The sequence below is a fragment of the Monocercomonoides exilis genome, assembly GCF_001643675.1.
Source record: "Monocercomonoides exilis strain PA203 chromosome Unknown scaffold21-1407046, whole genome shotgun sequence".
Classification (NCBI taxonomy): Eukaryota; Preaxostyla; order Oxymonadida; family Polymastigidae; genus Monocercomonoides; species Monocercomonoides exilis.
Genome location: NW_027150566.1, coordinates 903,901 through 923,010, shown reverse-complemented (window position 1 = coordinate 923,010; position 19,110 = coordinate 903,901). Strand labels below are relative to the sequence as shown.

General features: G+C 36.4%; 3 protein-coding genes across 3 annotated transcripts; 2 read left to right on the top strand and 1 right to left on the bottom strand.

The window, feature by feature from the left end:
* Positions 1-784: 784 nt before the first annotated feature.
* On the top strand, positions 785-2,536 carry MONOS_15522 (putative N-ethylmaleimide-sensitive factor attachment protein, beta; the record flags this gene model as incomplete). The annotated part of the gene is made up of 5 exons (XM_067868405.1): positions 785-1,049; positions 1,102-1,279; positions 1,347-1,440; positions 1,530-1,700; positions 1,792-2,536. The coding sequence occupies 5 exons, from the start codon at positions 785-787 to the stop codon at positions 1,945-1,947; spliced, it is 864 nt and encodes a 287-aa protein (XP_067727868.1). The 3' UTR covers positions 1,948-2,536.
* Positions 2,527-5,670, bottom strand: MONOS_15521 (DNA replication licensing factor MCM7). Its single transcript, XM_067868404.1, has 3 exons — positions 5,596-5,670; positions 5,421-5,548; positions 2,527-5,355 (listed from the first exon to the last, which is right to left on the bottom strand). The coding sequence occupies exons 1-3, from the start codon at positions 5,648-5,650 to the stop codon at positions 2,698-2,700; spliced, it is 2,841 nt and encodes a 946-aa protein (XP_067727867.1). The 5' UTR covers positions 5,651-5,670; the 3' UTR covers positions 2,527-2,697.
* Positions 5,671-5,788: 118 nt separating this feature from the next.
* On the top strand, positions 5,789-9,428 carry MONOS_15520 (uncharacterized protein; the record flags this gene model as incomplete). Its single annotated transcript, XM_067868403.1, has 1 exon — positions 5,789-9,428. The coding sequence occupies one exon, from the start codon at positions 5,789-5,791 to the stop codon at positions 9,083-9,085; it is 3,297 nt and encodes a 1,098-aa protein (XP_067727866.1). The 3' UTR covers positions 9,086-9,428.
* Positions 9,429-19,110: the final 9,682 nt, after the last annotated feature.

Here is a 19,110-nt window from a genome sequence, read left to right as displayed (position 1 = left end):
GTGACTTCAAGACCTTTCAATACTATCAAACAAATTTTCAGCGAATTCTAAACGAACAAATTACAAGAGATTCAAGACTTGTTCTCGTATCTTATAAAATAATACTTGTTTTCATTTTGATTGATTTTTTTTGAATGTTTTATCGTATCAGATAAGAAAAGGAAGAATAAATGAACAAGAAGATACAATGAGTAACTTTCAGAAGTAGATTTTTTCAAACCGAACAAAATTCTAACAAGCTTGGAAATAATGAATGAGAAGGAGAAGGATTATCACGGAGATTCTGTGAATTGAAGAAATGAAATAACGAGGAATGGAAAAGCAAAATTATTTCGAAAATCATCATCAATGAATACCTTCTCATATCATTTTGTCAAAAATCAGAAATATGATTTTTCTGTTTGGAGGGAAATGGATGAAAAAAGTTTCTGAAAACAGTAAAGTCTCTTCTCACGAATATTTATTACACTGCATACACAGAAAATACTTATATATTCACTTATATTATTTCAAATGGATTGAAAAAATACAACTTACTGATTTTTTTAAAAAAAGCCGATGTCCTGTTGAAGTAAATCACATCATAATTGCGTCTCAAATAAATCTCAAATCACTGACTGACTTGAATAGCATATTGATTCTAGAAACACATTTATTAATTCAATTTTAACACTTTTATTTGAAATAAAAGCAAATACCTAAATGGAAAAGTTATTGAATTTAAAACTCAACATACAACTTGAGAGTTTATTATATATATTGTTGATCTTTGATTATTCAAAACATGATTTCTATATCCCCACAGGAACTCGAACGCAATGCGGACAAAAAAATGAACTCTTGGTTTTTTAGGCAAACGTCTTTCGATGAAGCTGGGGATATGTTCTTCAAAGCGGCAAACAAGTACAAGATTCAAAGAATGTTTGTGGAATCTGGAAAGGCATTTGAAAAAGCTGCAGACAGCTATAAAAAATGCGGAAGAATATTTGATGATGTTGCACAGCAGTATTTGGAAGCAGCAAAAGCTTACAAAACAGTCAATCACGAAGGTTTGTAATTTTTTCTTTAAAACCTTAATAAATGCTTGGCTGTGAAACACAGATTACGTTCGCTGTCAAGAAAAAGCTATAGATATTGAAAAGCAAGGAGGCTCAATGAATCGAGCTGCTGGCCACTTGATGGAACTTGCCAAAGTGCGCGAAGGAGCTGGAGATTTTGATGGAGCAATTAAGAATTACACAGAATCATGCGAATTGTATCAAATAGACGATAAAAATAGGTTTTTTACATCATTTTGATTGAGCAACAATATTATTTTTTAATTTGAAAAATTAATGAATATTTAGATCTGCGCGACGTTGCCAAGAACAGCTTGCAATTATCTATTCTTTACACAAGAAAAACTACTTAAAAGCCTCTGAACTTTTTGAGACGCTTGGGGTTTGCCTTTTTTAGTTATTAAAATTATTGATAACTAATTTTTTTGATTTCTTTTCAAATAATAAAAATTTTTATCCTTTATAAAATAGCGTAGCAAATTGGAAGAGTCAATAAGTCGATTCAATGCAAAAGAGTGCTGGTTTAAGGCATGCATATGCCATTTGATGACAAAGGACAGGAATTCTGTGAGAGATAAGTTGAGAAGTTATGAAGAGATGGATCCTTCTTTGTCTGATTCATATGAAAAAAAGTTGATTGAAGTGTGTAATGAAAGTAATCATATTTGTGGAATAAATTCATTGAATTTCTTTCTTTCTTTTCTTTTCTTTTTTTAATTTTAAATGTGAGTAGTCCCTCTGCGAAGCTGTGGATGAAGCAGACGAAGTTAAGTCTTCAGCTGCTGTTTCCAATTATGATTCGGTTCATCGCCCTGACCCCTGGAAAACACAAATGCTTCTTCGTCTGAAAGATGATATCCACAAAGATGATGAAAATTCCGATTTATAAAGCGAGAAATAGAAATATTGCAGTCTCTTTCTTTTCCTCTTTCCTTTTCTCTTTTTTTCTCTCTCCCAAGTTGATGAGCAACTTATTTATAAAGCCAAAGTGGAGCAAATAATTTTCCATTGAAGCATTATAAATGTTGTTCCAAGATACATTTTGGCAGTTTTTAATTTGAAAATATCAAAATTGATATTAGAAATTGCGAAAGAATTCGTTGAAAACGAAGTTTTAATAATTTTGTTCTATTTTTGTATTTTAATTAAAATTATTTTATTTGTGTTTTTTCAATCAAATTTAAATTGTTTTCATATTAAAATTTTTTATTCAAATACACCATTTTTCTTGTGAAGTGTATTCTTCTTCCTCATTTTTCTATGTTAATTTCTAACTTGCATAACTATTTTGCGATGATATTTTTATTTTCTAACATCTCACCCGAGGTATTTGAAGCTTTCTTTGCTCATTTTATTTTATTTGATTTTTGTTTTTGTTTCAGTTTTTATTTTTGTACCTTTTCAGTGATGATTTTTTCGTTTGTAACGTTTAATAGTTACTTCTTTCGTTTAATATATAAAAGGCTGATATTTGATTAGAATATTAATCTGTGTGAGAAATGACATAAAAGATGGAAGAGATGGAATAAAAGTGACATGATTGGCATTATTATAAAATACGAAATGAACATTTCCTCTTCTCTAAACAACACTTTACGAACATCTTCTCTTTCTTGCTGTAAAAAAACAGCAAGCTTTTTTAATCTTCTGCAAGAATAATAGTCTTCTTATCATCAGTTACAACAAGGATGCCCAACTCAACATACTCCTCCAAAAACTGGTTAAACGCCTCTACAGAATAACCTTTCTGCACCATCATCGACTGAGCACTGTGACGTGAAATGCTGCTGACACGCTCCTTTGCCCTTCCAGAACGCACCGCATTTTTCCGACTGCTCGCACTTTCCTCGTCTCCAATCACATCAACTTCATCGTATTCGTCCTCGTCCTCATCTTCGTCAAACTGAAGCACACCCATACCAGCACCCACAATCACAGTCTTCTTCTTTTTTCTCTTTCTTTTTTCCATTTCCATTTCTTTAATTCCCATCTGCATCTCTTCCTTTTCTCTTTCTTGCTCCATCATGTCTCTCAGAAGATTGTACATTTCACTTCCTCTGCTCAGCTCCTCTTTCGCTTTTCTTCCTCTTCTCTCATCGTCAGTTTGCAGCTGTGCCCTGCTCGAGTCAACAAGTCTCTTCGCCTCTCTCAGATCATCAGGCGTCACTTCGCTCCTCAGCCACACTCTCGCCAACGCACGCGCAAGTCGAAGAATCGCCAGAAGCGACCGTGCAGATGTGTATGTTTGAGGGCGGTCGCTTTCTACTTCTTCTCTTCGCATCGCCACAAACAGCTCAGAAATCGAGTCTGACAGAGCTGCAGGAATAACTGGCTGAAGGCGACGAGCACGTTCGATATAAGCTGAAAGAAGTGAATGTGGAATAAGTGTGTTTGAAGGAATGATGCGTGCGCTGGTTGTTGATTGAACATTTTTTCTTTTGCTTTTATCTTTTCCCTTCCCTTTCCCTTTCCCTTTCTTCCCTTTCTCCTCCTCCTCTTCTTCAGGAAGTTGTTCATCTCCCTTTGCTGAATCTTCTTCAGTTCCCAGAACATCGTCAATGTCTGGAAGCATTGAAATCAGTGCATCTTTTTGCATCAAAGGCGATCTCTTTGTTCTGTGGACTGTGCCAATATACCGCCCAAGCTCCAAATCTCTCTCAAAATCTGGCTTGTCGATGATCAGGAACAGCAGATCAAACCGTGAAAGCAAAGCCGGAGGAAGGTTGATGTTCTCCCACGGCGATCGGCGTCTGTTATATCTCCCAAAAGCAGGATTGGCCGCAGCAAGAATAGCTGTTCGTGCATTGAGCGTTGTTGTAATTCCTCCCTTTGCGATGGACACAGTCTGCTGCTCCATCACTTCGTGAATGGCGGTCTTGTCTGCATCGTCCATCTTGTCAAACTCATCAATGCAGCAAACACCCCGATCAGCCATCACAAGCGACCCACCTTCCAAGATCGTTTGCCCAGTCATCGGATCCTTCAGCACAGCTGCAGTTAAACCAACACCTGTTGATCCCTTTCCTGTTGTGTACACGCTGCGAGGAACGAGATCGCACACAGCTTTCAGCAGCTGTGACTTTGCCACACCAGGATCTCCCATGAAACATATGTGAATATCTCCTCGAATCAACATGCCGTCCTCTGCAATAACAGTTGGCGAACCCATCATTTGAAGCAGAATCGCTTTCTTTTCATCGACCAGACCAAACAACTGCGGTGCTATTGAAGCTGCCAGTTGTTCGTAAATGTTTTCACTGTGATTACGAAGATATTCAATCCTGCGCTGCAACAAAAGCTGCTGCCTGTCTTCCAGGCTCATCAGCGAACGCTGTGGAGCGCCACTTGCAGGGACGATTGCCGAAGACGAGCCAGACTCTTCGCTTCTCAACAGCCTCAGCCCCAACTCGAGTCCTTCTTGTTCTTTGTCCCGCTCTTCCTCTTCTTCTGCGAGTTTCAGATTTTCTTCGTCGTTTAATTCGCCTGTTTTCTTGATTTTTTCAATGTGCTGCCCTTGAAGATACGTATCAACAAGAAGACCCATCCGCAATTTCCTGAAGCCCGTTGCTGGGAGAGGAAGAAATGCTCCACTTATCGCAATAACATCACCAGGAAGACAACTTTGCGTCAAATCTCCTTCTAAAAATACTGTCAGGTGGCGAGGAATATGCCCAACCGGAACTTCAGATGTAAGCTCTTGAAGACGGACTTCTTGGAATTTCACAAATTTTGATTCTCTGGGTTCGAATGTTAATGTTCCAACTGTTCGATTAGTTCTGCACATTTCTGTTGGGCAGTTGCTAAGAGGAGTATACTGCCTTGCATTAATTTCCTGATACACATTGCATCCACAAGCAGAGCAATGATATGTCGCAACTCTTATCAATGGATGAACGGGCGTTGATCGAAGAACAACTCCGCGAACCTTAACGAAATGCCCAATTTGATTAGCCATAACTTTTCTCATGAGAAGCGGTTTCATTGTTTGACGAGGTATAAATCTCAATTCATATCTTCGCATTAAAGCAGGAGGAATCAGACTTTTTCTAATAGGCCCTGGCTGCACTTCATCACCTTCTCCTTGTTGTGCTCTATTATCCGCTTGTGCTAATTCTAGAAGATTGTGACGTCTATAAGTTTCGCGCTTGTCTCCTTCAGTAGGTTGAAAATGTTCCAGTTCTTGCGCTGGCAATATACGATCAGCAATTTCTTGAAAAATAGAAATATATCTATTTATATTTTGTTCTATTCTATCAGCAAGTCTGTCTTTCTCATCGCCTCCAGATAAATTTTCAAACTTGAAGTGAAGTTGATTAAAAATAAACAAAGAAAATTGAATCAAATAATACAATTGATGAAAACCTCATCTATATCATCTAGATATATGGGTAATACATTTGCTTCTCCTTTTGCAATTTGAAGTAATATTTTTTGATATTTTTTTTCTCCAAGTTTATCTTCGAAGTTCTGGAGAAATTTAAGGCAAATATCTAATTACGAAATCAGATAAAATTAAAACAACAAAATTGAAGCCAACCTGCTTGATTGACAAAGTTATAGCCGGATAAATCTTCTTTTTGTGGAAAAGACATTCAAATAGAAATATATGCTTAAGGTTTGATCAAATGTTGATTATTTATGAAAAGAAATGGTTGGATTGATCTTTTGCATTGATTGTCGTAATTTTGCAGTTATCTCTTTAGTTGTACAAAATATCATAAAGAAAACCAATGTTTACAGATGGATTTCGTGCGCCAGATAACACCAAAATGCTTTCAGCCAACGAAATGGAAGGATTGGGGCAAGTCAATCCAATGATGATCCAGCAAGCGCTCATTCAACAACAGAGCCCACTGCAGTCAATGTTGCTAGGGACAAATGATGCAAATACGACATCAACGTCAATGCAACAAAGGCAACAATTGCAACATAATTCGTTAAGATCATCTCTTCGAACTGTTCATAATCCAATGACAATTCCTGAAGATGCAAAACTTATTGTTCAATGGGTGACTCCAGGTGTTTCAAAAGAAAAGTTGACCAAAATTTTTTCTGATTTTGGGAAGCCTTCAATTCGCCTTATGAACCCAAAGGATGGAGAATCTCAGTCTCAAAGTGCAACAATATTTATGGAAACTGCTGAACAGGCACAAAAAGCGTTGGAAACTCTTCATGAAAAGACTTATGAAGGAGTTTTCTTTTTAGTTACGAAGTATCATTCTCGCGCGGCAAGAGAAGAGCACAAAAAACAACTTCAGCTGCTATCTAAAGCTCGAAAATCGGATGAAAACGAAGTAACAGGAGCATTTAAGCAAATGATGGGGAAAGTTGAAAACGATGGGGGAATGAATTCCTTGATTGACAGGTTTGCAATGGGCATAAAGATGATAGATGATATGACTCTTGGCGCTAGCATGGATATGTCTGGCGAGATGCCAATGATGGAACAAATGGACGGAATATATGGACAACTTGATGGATCGATGATGGGATTATCACTTGGAATGCCAATGAGTATGGGTATGGGAGGCATGGGAGGGATGGGAATGGGATTTGGGATGGGATCTGATGAAGGAATGATTGATGAATTCGATGAGAGGGGATATATGGGTACAGCTGGCGAAATTGGAACAATGGGATCAATGGAAGCAATGGGCGGAGCAGGAGGGATGGAGAAAATGAGACCCATGAGAGGAGCACGAGGCATGAGACTATCACGGGGAGGGATGAGAATGGGAGGAGCAGGAGGCATGGGAATGGGTATGGGCATGGGAGCAGGGATGGGGATGGGGATGATGAACGAAGCAGATGACATGGGGTTTATGAGCGGAGGTATGGAACAGGATCAGTATGGAGATCCCTCTCAGTTCGAAGGATTTGAAGGAGAAGACATGTATGGAATGAGGGAGATGAGATCGATGAGAGGAGGGAAAGTTCGGATGAGCAGAGGAGGAGCCAGTGCTGGGAGGATAGGCATGAAGAGGAGAGTGTCGATGCCGTTAGGAGGGAGGAGTGGGATGGAAGATGGGGCTGCTGTTGCTGTTGATGAAAGTGGAGACTATGGACTGATGGGTGCAGGATCGGATGAAATGCAGCCTGCGAGCAATCCACAAATGAGGAGCCAGCAGCGAATGAGAGGGATGGCATACGGACGAATGAAGTATGGCGCTCCAGGAAGCAACACCAGTGGAAGTGGAGTTGGAGCCGATGGAGGAATGGGAAGAGGGGAAGTGATTGACTCATATCATGATGACCAAAGAATGTACCAATCGTTCAAACAAGTGCCGGGCAGTACGGCACAAATGAGAGGCGGGATTGGAGGAGGAATGGAAATGGACAGAAGGATGCAAGCAAAGGGAAGCTTGAGCTATGGAAAGCCAAAGCGATTTGAAGAAGAACAGAGCCGATACCTACCAGCGGAGCAGCCACAACAACAAACCGGGCCTCATCAGCAGCAGTATCCACCAACAGGAATGCGTCGTCAGCAGCAACCTTATCCAAAGAGAACTTACAACTCTTTGGTGTACAACCCATCTCGACCACAGCCACATCCACAGCAACAACCACCACAACTACAACAACCTCAGTCGCAAGCTCAAATTCAAACTCATCCTTACCCTCAACCACAACCCCAGCCTCAGCCTCAGCCTCAGCCTCAACCACACTACCAAGCTCGACCGCAGACGCAGGTGCAATCCCAATATCAGAGCCAGACCCAGATACATAGCCAGCTTCTGCCACAACCACAACCACAACCGCAACTCCAGCAGATTCAGCAACCGCCGTATCAGTCTCAGATGCAGCCACAGCCACAACCACAACAACAGCCTCAACCTCAATTTCAGCAAGGCGTCTATCCGCTTCCACAGCCGCAAATGCAAGGTTATCCACATCCACTTCCTGCTCCTTTCCCTCAGCAGCAGCAGCAGCAGCAACAACAACAACAACAACAGAACGCTCAGAGGCAGATGCAGCCTCAGCCACAGCTGTATCCAGCGCCTCAGTCGATGCCTGGTCAGATAGGACCAGCAGCAAATGCACATGGGCCGATCCAGATGCAGTTACAAGTGCTACAGCCAGAAGCTGCAATTCCTCCGCACCTCAGAAACAGAGGAAGAATGGCCCAGCCTGCTCCGATGCCTTCTGCTTTTGCGGCTGTTCCTGCTGGTGTCAACCCCACTTCAGCTCATGTTGTTCCAACCATGTCATCGATGCCTCCAATCTCGCCTGTCCCAGCTATGTCCTCAATGCAGTCTATGCAACCTGTGCAGACTGTGGCTTTGCAAGTGGCTCCGAACGGAACTCCGATGTTGGCACTGCAAATGCCTGTGCAGATGAGCAATGGAGGAGGAGGAGGAGGAGGATCTGGTTATCCTGCGGGACAACCTGTTCAGATGTATCAGCAAGCGAATGCACAACAACAACAGCAACAGCAACAGATGCAAATGGCGCAATATCCACAGAACATTCAGCAACCTCAGCAGTATCAGTCTATGCAGCCGCAGTTTGTTGGCGCGTCAGGGTATCTTCTTCAGCAGGCCCCGCCAACGTCTGTGCCTTCATCATCATCGTCTTCTTCTTCTTCGGCAGCATCAACTGTACAATCATCTGTGCCTGTATCTGCTGCCAATGCCCAGCCATCTCCCTCAGACGCCTCAAGTATGCGTGAGTCATCACCACAAACTGCTGCGACAACAGAGTCAGCTGCCCAAGCCTTATCCGCAGAATCCGCACAGGAATCTGCCATAGCGTCTTTGGAAGGACCAGTGTATCCGTCGAGCGCAGTGAACGGAGGATTTGATCTGTCGCAGCTGAACGGGAAAGATGAAAACGAGCAGAAGGAGCTGATTGGAGAGTTTATTTACGACCGAGCCGAGCGCCGCTTTCCGGACAAGGCCGACAAGATCACGGGGATGCTGCTAGCGCTGAAGAAGTCGTTGGTTTGCCAGATCATTCAGGATGGCGATGAACTGGACTCGCAACTGGAAGAAGCCCACATACTTCTTGTTCAACGTGCGGGACAGTAATAAATAAAAAATAAAATAAAATAAAATAAAATAAAATAAAATAAAATAAAATAAAATAAAATAAAAATTAAAAAAAATATCAATAAATAAAAATCAAGTTATGCACTTTTTATCTTCTTTAAAAATATTAAAAATCTTTTGTCGTTAACTTGTGGAAATCGTATTGTTCATATCACCTGAATGGTTTCCATGAATACTCACATCATCTCTCTTTACATATCCTGCATTATTTTATGTTATCCATAAGATAGACACAATAAAATATGTCTTTCGTTTATAAGTTTCTATGTGCCCATTTCATAACCTTTATCTTTATCACAACACAAGTGAATATTTCTTTCTTTCTTTGCAAATCTGTTTTTCCTATTTTTTTAAATTGTTCTTTTGGTAGAGGTAGAGAAATCTTTTGAATTATCTTTTCACATCTTTTCACATCGTTTCACATCGTTTCACAGAATCCTTACAAATTGTAATAATTTCTCTCACTATTGGTATGTAATGTTCTCTCTCCTTTTTTTTATCCTTTTTTTTTCAAAATCTGATTTATGGAAAAGATATCAGAGTATTTTTTTAATTCTGTTCGTTGAGAGGAAAGGGGGATGAAGAACAAGGAATTGAATGAATTTGAAGAAGAAAGTCAGAAACAGTGGATGAGAAGCGGAAAATGGAAATAGAGATATGTCAAAATTTTTTTGATAAGTTCCTTTTGTTTAATTTTCAAATAAAGAAAAAATATTATATTTCGATCAAATTTCTGTTCCCACTTACGAAACTTCACTAAGATGGAAATAATAACATTGTCAAGTTATCGTTTTAATGACAGCGAAATTTGGTGAGTGGGAACAAAAATTTGATCGAAATACGAAATTTTTATTTTCTTTGAAAATTAAACAAAAGGAACTTTTCATAAAAATTTAGACATATGATAAATTGCTACATTGCGCAATTCGCAAAAGAAAGATTCGAAAGAGAATAAGAAGTTAAACTTCTTGACAGATAACTTGATGCACAATTTGTGAACCATTCCCTGCAGAGAACAAAGGATAAGCTTTTTTGAGGTGAAAATGATTCTTGACTATCCATCTCCTTTCAAACAAACAAACAAAAAAAAAAAAAAAAAAAAAGGAGAGAGAGAGAGAGAGAGAAAGAGAGAAAGAGAGAACTATCAAAACGAAAGACTCGAAATTTGATGATGACTTTATTTGGTAGAAGGCAATGATATTATTCATCAATCAATGATTCTCTTGTGTTAGCGTTCCTTCTTGAATCAATTTAAAATTTTACATTTTTCATCCTTGATATCAGTTTATTCATTGAATTTTGTAAAAAACGTTAAAAATTAGGCAACAGCGTTTGTCGCAATACAAGCAATTCATTTTGCAACGGACTTATAACACAAAAAGAAAAATGCGGTATTTCGAACATCATTTAGGGTCAAATTTTTATTAGTACCCCGTTTTTTATTAGATCCTAAATTTTTTTTTCTCATATTGCTTCATATAGAAGCTTATACGCAATGAAAATAATTTTAAAACAAATAATATGGGTGATTATTTTTGAAATCATATTATTTTTCGGTCTCTTAAATGTCGCACTTAAAACCTTACAAAAAATAACTTTATGTGACAATAATTTATCAAAAAATTACTATTGTTTTGAAAAACTGTATTTTCATTAAAAAAGTTAAACATTAATCAACTTGATATTTTTTTGAAACCCATAAGTTTTGGAAACATTTGCGAAAACACTTTTTTATTTCAAACAAATTTACTATATCAGTTATAACATGTGACAAATGTTGACTTGTGTGAACTTGTTTATTTATGATTATTTTAGATGTTATTTATTTTACAAATATCAAGCTTTGAGAATAATTCATTTATTTTATGTTAATAATGATTCAGCACAATTTTTTCCAATTATTTCATCTTCTATCAGGAATTCAGGTGTTTGAATAATATTTTTTTCTGTATAATTTTTATAGGCAGTGTTCTGTCCTTGAATGTCGATTCAGGTCACTTTTTAACAATTCATTTATTATCAACTTACAGAAGATGAAATATTTCGAAAAGAATCTGTTAGGTGAACAGTTTCAGTTTGTTGAATTTCTCTGAAAAGTTTGAATTTCAGATAATGCACTTATCTATGCTTTCTTTTCATTTCTTCTTTTGAAAAATGTTCGATAATTTCAAACAAGATTTTCTTGACTTATAAAATATCTGTTGTCCTATTTCAATTATTTTGTATCAAATTCTGATTAACTCCGCAATTCAGTCAGTATCTTTGTATATCGTCTTGGAGCATCATCACTCTTGTACGTTTGTTTGAAACCAACAAAAGAAAAAACGGATTTTCAGTTATGTGGATTACTGACTTTAAACATGTGATAGCCATTTATTATCTTTGCATTATTTTCGAGATTTTCTTCATTGAAGCTCTTCACATGTGATAAACAAATTTGGATCTCAGACTGATCATACATTTTTCAAGCCACTGCCTTCATTGAAACCTCTTTTAACTTTTTCTTTTTCTAAATATATTTTTGCATCCATTTATTATCTCCAGATAATTTTTCTTTGAGTAACCTTTCGTTCAAAGCATTTTTTTTCTTCAAAGATACTATCCTCTTTTTATGAATAATAATCTTCAGACTAAAAACAAAAAAACATACAAAAAAACGCACATTTATAAATTAAAAATATGTGGAAATAGGAATGGAAGAATATAAAAAATACATTGACAAATTGTTTGAATCCAAAAAAATTCCAATTAAAGATATAATAAACAAAATTTTGTTTTTCCAAATTTTCAAGATTTTTAAAATACAAAATTTTTCATGACTTTATATCATTAAAAAAACAATAATAAAACAAAAAGATGTGTCGACACAATTCAAAAAAAAAGACTTGAATAAAAAAGTGAGTAATATTGAATATTTTACTTATGTTCCATAAGAAAGCCCACCCTGGGAGGCTGATTCTGGACCCAAAGCCTTCAAGTGGCTGTATTGGACCGGTCACAATACAGCCACAGGATGGAATCAGCCTAGCCTCAAATCTTTAACTATTCAAGAAAAAATTTGAGGTACCTTGAAAGTTTAGCCTTTCGGTTGACATTCAAGGCTTGAGCAGCAGGCTTTTCAAACGGAACATAAGTCAAAAGTTCAATATTGAAAACAAAACAATTTCAACTCAAAAGACAGCTTCATTATTATTAAAATCATCACTCTCTAAATAATTACAAAACATTTTTTTCCTATCTTTAAGAATCTTAAAAGTGTATTCGCCCAGTGATAATGAGCGACTTTCTCCAGTCGGCCTGTTGAATTTTTTCCTTGTTCTATCATCTCTACTTCTCTCTTCTTTGAAAGTGATTTTCTCGGTTCCTCTCAAATTTTTTGGTGTGACTATCGATCGAAAAATTTCGTTTCCTCTTTTTTCGTAGAAGAGATATTTCTTCAATGATATAATATTCAATTTTCTCCACAGTATTTTGTTGGATGGATTGTATCTAATTAATAATAAAAAAAACACACAAAACTGATTTTAAAGATTTAAACTGCTTCAATAACAATCACACTTTAAGAAATATCGAAAAGTTTCGTTCCTATTTTGGCTTAAGTTTTGATTATTCGCACTCGACAATAATGAATTTGTTTGGAAAAATTCAACTAAATCATCAATGTTGTAAATCACTGTTTGATCATCTAAAAAATTGTTCATTAACCTCGATAAATATCCAAATACAGCGTCGCACTCACACTTTCCATGTTTTTCTCCAAAGAAAGAAAGAGTAGAACGTTTGTTTTTCATTTGAGGAGAAGATTCAGATAAAATAAAATGTAAAACGTTTGAGTTTCTGAAATGTGTCCCTGTGTCACACATAAAGTGATAATTCGTTATTTCTTTGAGAATGGGGTTTATTATGACACTCTGCAAACACTCAATCGTAAACCTGTAATCATGAGATAAATTATTTGAGAAATAATTGAAAATATGTTTTTCAATTTTCTTTTTTGATCCAATTTTGTAAACGATTATACAAAGATGTGATATTTCCTCCTTTTCATAGAAATCACGACTCACTGAATTCCGTCTTATTGGAGCTATCCAGTTTTCTTTGAAATCGAATAATATGAGCGCTTCTCCATTAGTCAGATTCTGCTTCATGAATCGAAAATGTGTTTGCTGATGATGAGCAATTATCTTGTGGTTATGAATCAACTCCATTGTTTCCACATCTCTTTTATCCAAAGATTTTCCAAGTGATTTCAAAGTTTCCTTTTTTTTGACCAGTGATTCATATTTTTCACACAGATCGCATAAATCAGTTCTTCTTTTTGCTCGTTTCAGATGTGCTGTTCGTTTATAAAATGTACTAGCAGACATTTTTATGTTCAGTAATTTGAATTTTTCATATAATTTTATCTTAGGGATGTTGATGAGCCTTGTTTGAGGTCTAGTGTTGGCTGTATCATTGCCATTGCACGATGTGAAAAAAGAGGATTGGTTAAATTGTTGTTCTTCAGAATAGACATGAGAAAATGAATGTGAATGACTTGTTTGAAATGAAATGTTATTGTTGCAAAATCTTTCAGAAGATGATGAATTTCCAGCCTCTTCTCCTTGATTATTTTCCGACATGTGAAGCTGAATTGGATGTTGACACTGAAGTGAGCTTCGAGGAATAAGTGATGATTGTGAAGGAACAGATAATGTTGAATTATTTGTGATATCAGATGGAAAGTGTTTTTGTTTGTTGTTTGCAGATGAGGAAGGAATAGCAGTATTTGTATTGTGACTGATATTAATTTGCTCAAATGGGGATCCATTGTTTTGATGTGAGTGTGAAATGTTAGAATATTGTGAAGTGTTTGTATCTTCGAAGTGAATATCTGAAGCGTTAAAATGTTCAGTGGATTTTTCTTTTGCTGTTTTCGAAAAAAACAAATTTGGAGATTCTGGATTATTCACTGCATAATTTTCTCTAAGACAAATTTGCATGAAAATTGATAGGAGTGGTCTTGATCCATTTGAAATATGTTTGTTTATTTCTTCATTTATAGGTTTTGAAATTGATGAAATATTTCCATCATTGCACAAAATCCATTTTTCTGAATGCCTTGAAAGAGAATCGAATAATGAATCATCAATTCTTCTCAAGCAAAAAAAATGACCATTATCATTGTCACCGTTGTAGAATAGTTGTCCAATCAGAGTGTAATTGTGAGCGTTTAAATTATGAATGTCACTCAAAACTTGTTTCCCTTGAATGCTAGAGAAACTGATATTTTGATGCACGCGCGTGTTTGAATACTGAATGCCACTGGGGATTTCCAATGAAATAAATAAAAATTTTGGAAAGTTCTCGATGTTCAAAAAAGAATCATGATATGTGTTTTGACTACAAAGCTCACAGTATGCTTCTTTGTTATTTGAATTATCCGAATTCATAATGGATGCATCATTGAAGGCATCAACAATATTGTGACCTTGCAATCTTATTAACGATGAAATTTCTTTTGGACCTTCAGATCGAATGTTGCATTTTGAACAAATTTTTGGAAAGCTGAATGTTGATTTTATATTATTATTCAATTTTGGTGTTGTGCTGCATAAATTTTGGCAAAAATCAAAAAACGAAATGTAAAATTCTTGTTGATCATCATGTCTCAAATTATGATTCTTCTCCCATTTTTTCGCAAATAATTTGTTCCATGATTTTTTAAAATTTGAATTAGATGGATTCAACTTATCAAAGCTATTATTGACAAGAGAGTTTAACTGTGCATGAAATTTATCGATTTTCCCTTTCCGAATATTAAACACTCCTCCATATTTGAAGACAGATCGAAATACTTGAATCAGTGAAGCTAAACAGCATGTATTACCTAAGTTTGGAAGTGCAAGACTTGTTAACAAAGATTTGTCTTCTGATGTATTTGAAAGTTCAACTTGAGATGATTTTTCTACATCCGAAGTATTCATTATATCAGAGTTGTTTCCAGATAAAACTTGAACTGAATTGTTGTCATTGCTCTCGTCATTAATCATTGAATTGTTTGTCTGTCTCATTGTCAAGGATTCATTTGGATTATCAAATGAAAACCAATCGTTATCAAAATAAGCTTGAGACCGTGTTAAAACTAAATATGTTGAATTGTCATGAAAATCCTCTGTTGAACTTTCGATATCCATCTGATTGCTTTCAGAAGTTTGAATACTCGGATTAAAAACAGAACGATCGTTAATTTCACGCGGAGTGATATGATTTTGCGAAAAATAATTTCTAAGGGGATCGATATCAGGTTCCATGTTCGAATCCGAGTTTTAAATTGCGAAATCATCATCAATAATTTGTGAGGAATCTGAACAATTACGAATAAAAAAAAAGAAAAAAAATAAGAAAAATGTGAAAAGAAAACAATAAAAAAAAAAATAAAACTTTTTTTGGAAGGAGATATTCGGCATATTGACTCGGAAGATTCTGTAGAATTGTCAATCAAAAACTGTTCAAATTTTTGTTGATCTTGGGGACTCAGTTCTAAAAAATAATTAATAGAAATTTCAAAAAACAGTTATTTAAAAACAAACTAGATTTCGAAGGTGGTGTAGGTGGTTTATCCGGAATGGAAATATCAAAAGTCTCTGTTGATCCGGTTTGTTTAGCATGCGTATAATTTCCTAGCGTGCACTCAAAACCAAGCTCGCGGAGTTGGAATAAACTATATTCGAAGCACACACACTTTAAAATAGCGACTTTCGTGTGCAAGTTTTTTTCTTTATTGTACAGACTGGCCAGACGAAGAGTTACAAATTTATTTGTATCTGAGAAGAAAAATATAAAATAAACAACAAAGAATTAATTATCAAAGAATTCATCTATAACATACCATCAAAAATTCTTTGAATCTTTGTAAAATTTTTCTTACCAAAATTTGTGTGCAAAAACATATGATTCATCAACTCCACAACTTGGTTCGATGATTTTTTATTCATAAAAGTCCATACACATGAGCATATTTCACTTTTTCGAGAAGGCGAAAGTTCCGAAAACATCATTGAGAATTTGGTTATTCGGAAAAAAATTCGTCAATTTTCAAGAAAGAAAAAATGAAAATTATGGTTCAACTTCCATTATTTTCATTTGAAGTGATCAATATGTGTGAAAAATTATATTTTGATAAAATTTAACTGATTTAGATATGATAGATTTAGTATTAATTCGATAACTATTTTATTGCTTTCATTTTCTTTACAGAGTCATCTCAGTTATGAAATAAGTTGCAAAAAACTGTTACAAGACAGTTCGATTTAAAACTGCTGATAATTGAAAGAAAAGAAGATATTGCTGTAATCTTTTGCAAAAGCGGCTGCAACAAGCTGACATCTTCATTTGAATTTATTATTATCTATTTTCTGTCAGTTTGAATCATTGTTTTGCCAACTCATAATTCATTTTGATTTTTGGTGAAACTTTTTCAAAATTTTATTTATTCCTTCCATCAGCATATTGAACATCATTTATTATTATTCTTTTGAAAAACTTAATAAAGACGCTTCAAAGTTAAAAAAAACAATAATTTTATTCCTTCTTATTTATTATTATTTTATCTTGTTTTTTTGAAATGATAGAGAAATCATCTTGAATATCTTCAACGAAAATATTGTTTTGTTTGCAATAAAAAGTGAATGAAAAGGTTTTGAAAGAACAAAACATCAAATGCGAAAAAGAAAACAACACACTTATTCCTTTCACGCAGAACACTTGGCTTATCGTAAATGTCACATAACGTACGTCTATCGACAGCACACTTTCCTGCGGAACGACAGCCCCAATCGTAACAAACTCATCAATACACTCCACCTTCTTTCGTGTTCCAAAATGCCTCAATTCCACATCCGGCTCGTAACATCCATTTTATCTTTTATTCCCGTCCCCTTCTCTCCCTTCGATGCTCTGTTCAAACCCAACCGGCTCAATCAAAAGCTCAACTCCCATTCTCAGTCCCAATTTCCCTCTCCTCATCCTCCTCAGCTCCATCGCCTTCTCCACACTGTTATCTTTTCCTGCAATCTCATCGTTCGTTAAATCCAGCTCATCCATTCTTTTCCTCAAGACTTATTTATATATGCTGCATACGTGGGAAATGCGAAGATGTTTTTCTGAATCAGAACAGAACAGGAGAGCAGCGCGCTCAGATTCTGCATTTATAATGATATGTTGTCTGTTTGATTAGACGATAAATTCTCACTAACTTATCGTTTGTTCTTCTGCAGTTAGCTCCTCTATTTGAGCTTCTCCTTTTCCTTCTTCAACTTCACTTTTCAAGCATTTTGCTCAGAAATATGTTGAGACAAAATAACACATTCTCGATGTGAAATATGTATTTGTTTGATTCAAAAAACAATTTGAAATTTATCAAAAGCTTATAGAAAAAGAAGATAAAATTGGAAGAATTTGGAAAATAAGATGACTTATTCGAATATAACAACTCATTTGAAAACAATGGTGGGAATGTCAAAGGATCTATATTTACACTATGCATACTCAAAGAACATCTGTATGTTGTTGGTTGTCATTTCTTTTTCACTTAAATCTTGTCTTAACAGTGTGAAATAAGCACGTGATGATGGAAAGGTGAAGTCTCCTCCTCCATTCCAATGCCATGTTATTGTATCATGAAACAGCTCCATTCTCTTCCCGTTCCTCAGGGTCGACCAAAGCAATCGCCCCTTCTACATCGTCCATCCGCAACTGGAGCTCCACCACATTTTCCAGAATCATCGCCAACGGAAACAGCGCCTGTCTCCTTTCTTCCCAACCTCCAATTGCACAGCCTCCATTCTAAGCTTCAACCGAAACCACACCCAGGCTGAGTTAAGGTCGTCCAGCTTCTGCATATAGTATTTGCAAACTCACTGTTTTTGGATGAGTTCAGAGGCGCTCACTGGTCTACCACGTTGTATTCATTTGGCTTGTTCAAGTGCATCACGAAGTTTCTATGTTACAAAGCCTCAAGGAAAAACGCTGAAGATAGCGTTCAACATCAAGATATGCAATTTGCATCCCAGAAGATCCGCTGCCACTGCACAAGAAGTGCCTGGTTACTGCAAGCATGAAAGACTCAACTTTTTCAAACGAGATGCCTGCTCAAGCCACAACAGATAACAATTGCAACACTGGTGAAGATGAAAACTGTGTATCGCAAGCAAATATGATATCATCCAGCACCTTCCTCACATCTTTATACGTCAATGCTTCTGCTTGGTTATGATTCGCAGAAACAACAGAAACGCAAACGCATCAGTCACACACTTCTTTAAGTGCAGCCCTCAAACTCACCGAAAAACATATTGATCTTCTTCAACACTGATCATTCAAGAAACATGATGCAGAATGAGAAGAACAATAGCTCATCTCCAATAACCTCCTCAAGCGCAGACTTTTCTTATAGCTTAACATCTACAAAGTTCTGCCATAGCCTGCAGTTCGTTAATAATTCCTTGTCACTCAGTTTAAATCTTCATCTGTTCAGAGAGCTTCTCCCCTGTTCACAGAAACATAAAAGTTCCAAATAAATTTCTCAGAACGTTAACACCAGCCAACCTAGCACTGTCCTAGTCCAGGATCACTCTCATCTTGTCTGAGTATGTCCATCGGTTCATAGGGATCGTATGCACAAGCAATGTCTATATCTCTGCCTTCAGCAACATCGCAGCCGCTTCATCTGCACAGACGACAACTGCTTATGCAGCTCCAAAGCACACGCCTTGTTTGACCCTCTCGTAACTTTTTTCTCCTTCCCTTCCAAGGAAACTTCACAATCTTCTCTTTCCGCGCTATCCTGCTTCATTCTGCACTTCTCCATCTCGATCAACATACCAAAGGGCTTCTCCTTCTTCTTCTTCACCGCCAGCTGCTCCTGCACCTTCATCACTTTTGCGCTTCCTTCTCATTCAGCTTTGGAATTGTCTTTTGATCCATCGTGATGATCGTGTGCTTCTTCTGAAACTATTTCACCA